At 47.0% G+C, this 2553-nt stretch overlaps 1 protein-coding gene across 1 annotated transcript in view; it reads left to right on the plus strand.

Moving 5' to 3' along the window:
- Nucleotides 1-2130, plus strand: part of LOC143286529 (uncharacterized) — a 12071-nt gene extending 9941 nt beyond the window's left edge. Inside the window, exon 2 of the mRNA XM_076594125.1 lies at nt 25-2130. Within this exon, the coding sequence (XP_076450240.1) occupies nt 33-1163 (1131 nt within the window). The 5' untranslated portion in view covers nt 25-32 and the 3' untranslated portion in view covers nt 1164-2130. The remainder of the gene's footprint in view (nt 1-24) is intronic.
- The last annotated feature ends 423 nt before the right edge of the window (nt 2131-2553 follow it).

Genomic DNA, 2553 nt, shown 5'->3' on the forward strand with positions numbered 1-2553 from the left:
AAAACCATGCTTACTGTGTTGCAGAAAACACCATGGGACATTTTCTTGCCTGCAACGTTTCCCTTTTCCTCTTCCTCGTATTGCCATCACTTCCGGTAACGGCGTCACTTCCGGTATATAATGATCCCACGCAGCCCGGATTCCTGGACCTCCTAAGCGAGGCCCGACAGAGCTACGACACCAGTGCTGTAGACAGCGCTTACGGGCAACGCCAGCAATCGCTCATGAATACGGTGGTGGAAAACCTCAGCGCTTTTGACGATCCAGAAGAGGAGGATGCAGACACGTTGTCGCCGGAAGAAGACGTCGAAGAGATCCAGAAGCGCACCGCAGAGGAGATGGAGAAGATTTTGGACAGGATCTACAGTGGGGTGCTGACGGTGGAGAAAGGCCGTAAGATGATGGTCGTGCCCCCGACACCACCCCCCACACCACCGTATGACATCGGCAGCAGTACCGGTCAACGACAGGCCTCTGGTGTGCGTCCGTCCAGTTACTTTGTCAGAATTGGTCGCTCTGGACGGAAGTCACAGTATGACTCTGATGAAGGTTCTGTACAGGCCAGTTCACTCCAAGACCCACAAAACCCATCCATTTCTAACTCCGTCATCAACCCAAAGTCAGTCGTTTCCCAACACAGAGATCGTGCATACCGTAATTCGAGAAAGAACGGCGCTGGGAATCCACAGGAAGAGAAGCCTGACGAGCCCTCTAAAGATGAAAGCAGAAGGAGAAGAAGCCTGCACCCGACAAAAAGAAGAGACAAAAAATATTCTCCACGAAGCCGCTACATGAGGTACGGCAGGACACCCACAGCGACATCCTTGGATGGTGACGACTCCCGAACGCCAGCAAGAAGGCATCTGTCCGACATCCTATTCCCTGACTGCGGCCTGTCGCTCAATGGTTTCCTCCGGATAGGACGACGCGGGACAGCGGAGAGTGAGGAACAGGAGGCTATGGAGCGATACATGAACCAGCTGTCCAAGCTGGCAGGGACGTCTTTCGTGCGAATCGGCAGGTTGCCGTCCTCCGCCTTCCGACAGGGGATATCAGCTACTAACACTGGACTTCTAGCAGGCTCTCTGGCCTTGAGAAGATCTCCCGGGTTCCGGCTGACCAAAAACGGAGTCATTCGAATGGGGAAGCGACCTTCGTGTTGAGAGAGAGAGAAAGAGACAGGAGGCACACGGTTCACCCTGCCCATGCAGAAATCCTTGAGTTCATCCCCCTTAGGTTCAGCTGTCCTGGTCCATGGATGCTGTTGTTTTGGACTGTTCTCGGCATCTTCAGCACCGAACAGGGCCATATAGGATAATTCCTAAACGATAGACAGATGTTTAGTCGAACACAGAAGGCCTGACAGGACCAGCTATGTGGCAAGAATAATTGCAACCGTACTTTCGTTTCAATAATTCTAAAAGTTTGGGTTTGTTTTCTATCGGCTTGGGGACGAAATTTGACCCGTGGTTGAGTCAACACATTGGGGATTACTAAGACTGGTGATTCAAAGGGTAGTTGAAATGGGTGGTAGATTATACAAGGTAGCGAAATAACAAAGCAAAACTGCCGTAAGAACTATGGGTGCATTGGAAAGTAAACTGACCTTAGTGCAGTTTCTACCAATGTGAATTAACCGATTGTCTGTCTACACGGAAATGACAAAGACTGAAGGCATGTCTTAGGAAAATCAATGCATGTACGACAACACTATAAGCCTGTCTTTTGGTAAGCCGTACATAATGAATAAAAATAAATAAATAAATAAATAAATAAATAAATAAAACCAACAACAACCAAAACAACTACAACCTTGTCTCAGGGTAATCTGTTTGTGTGCTGGTGGAGAGCTAAGTGCATTGGTCAGCTGATATGGATGTATGGTTTCATGGCATCGTGTGGCGGTGCAAGGCAAAGAGCATGCCTCTGGCAATATGGTTTTGTATACGTTCATTATCGTGACTGATTTATTTATTTATTTATTTTTCAGAACTCTAAGGAACACATCGTCAGTTTAGATCCACAACAACACAGCTCCAAAATAACCGTTTTGAGAAATCGCCACTTGAATTTTTTCAAATGCCTTGGGAAATGGTCTTTTCGCTTAGATGTACATAAGTTTCCACAAAAGTAAATTGTTCCAGTGTATCGAATCATCAAAGCAAACATGGAGAAAAAAAAGAAAGAAAAAAAGACTGGAAATGATTAGTCACAATACGCATCTGTCAGACTGACCACAGTGATGGAGGATGTCAGATGTTAGCTTGTTGCAGACCGCTGATCTACTCAGTTACCTCCCCTCCTTTCACGCCACAGTTTCGGTAGCTCAAGGAGGCGTCACTGCGTTCGGACAAATCCATATACGCTACACCACATCTGCCAAGCAGATGCCTGACCAGCAGCGTAATTCAACGCGCTTAGTCAGGCCTTGAGAAAAAAAATAAGATAAATACATAAAAAAGAACGACTACAGTAGCAGTGCAGTATGCACTTGGCGGACGTAAAAGAACCCACGGCAAGAAAAAGGGTTGTTCCTGGCAAAATTATATAGAA

This window comes from Babylonia areolata, chromosome 10 (genome assembly GCF_041734735.1).
Source record: "Babylonia areolata isolate BAREFJ2019XMU chromosome 10, ASM4173473v1, whole genome shotgun sequence".
NCBI lineage: Eukaryota > Metazoa > Mollusca > Gastropoda > Neogastropoda > Buccinidae > Babylonia > Babylonia areolata.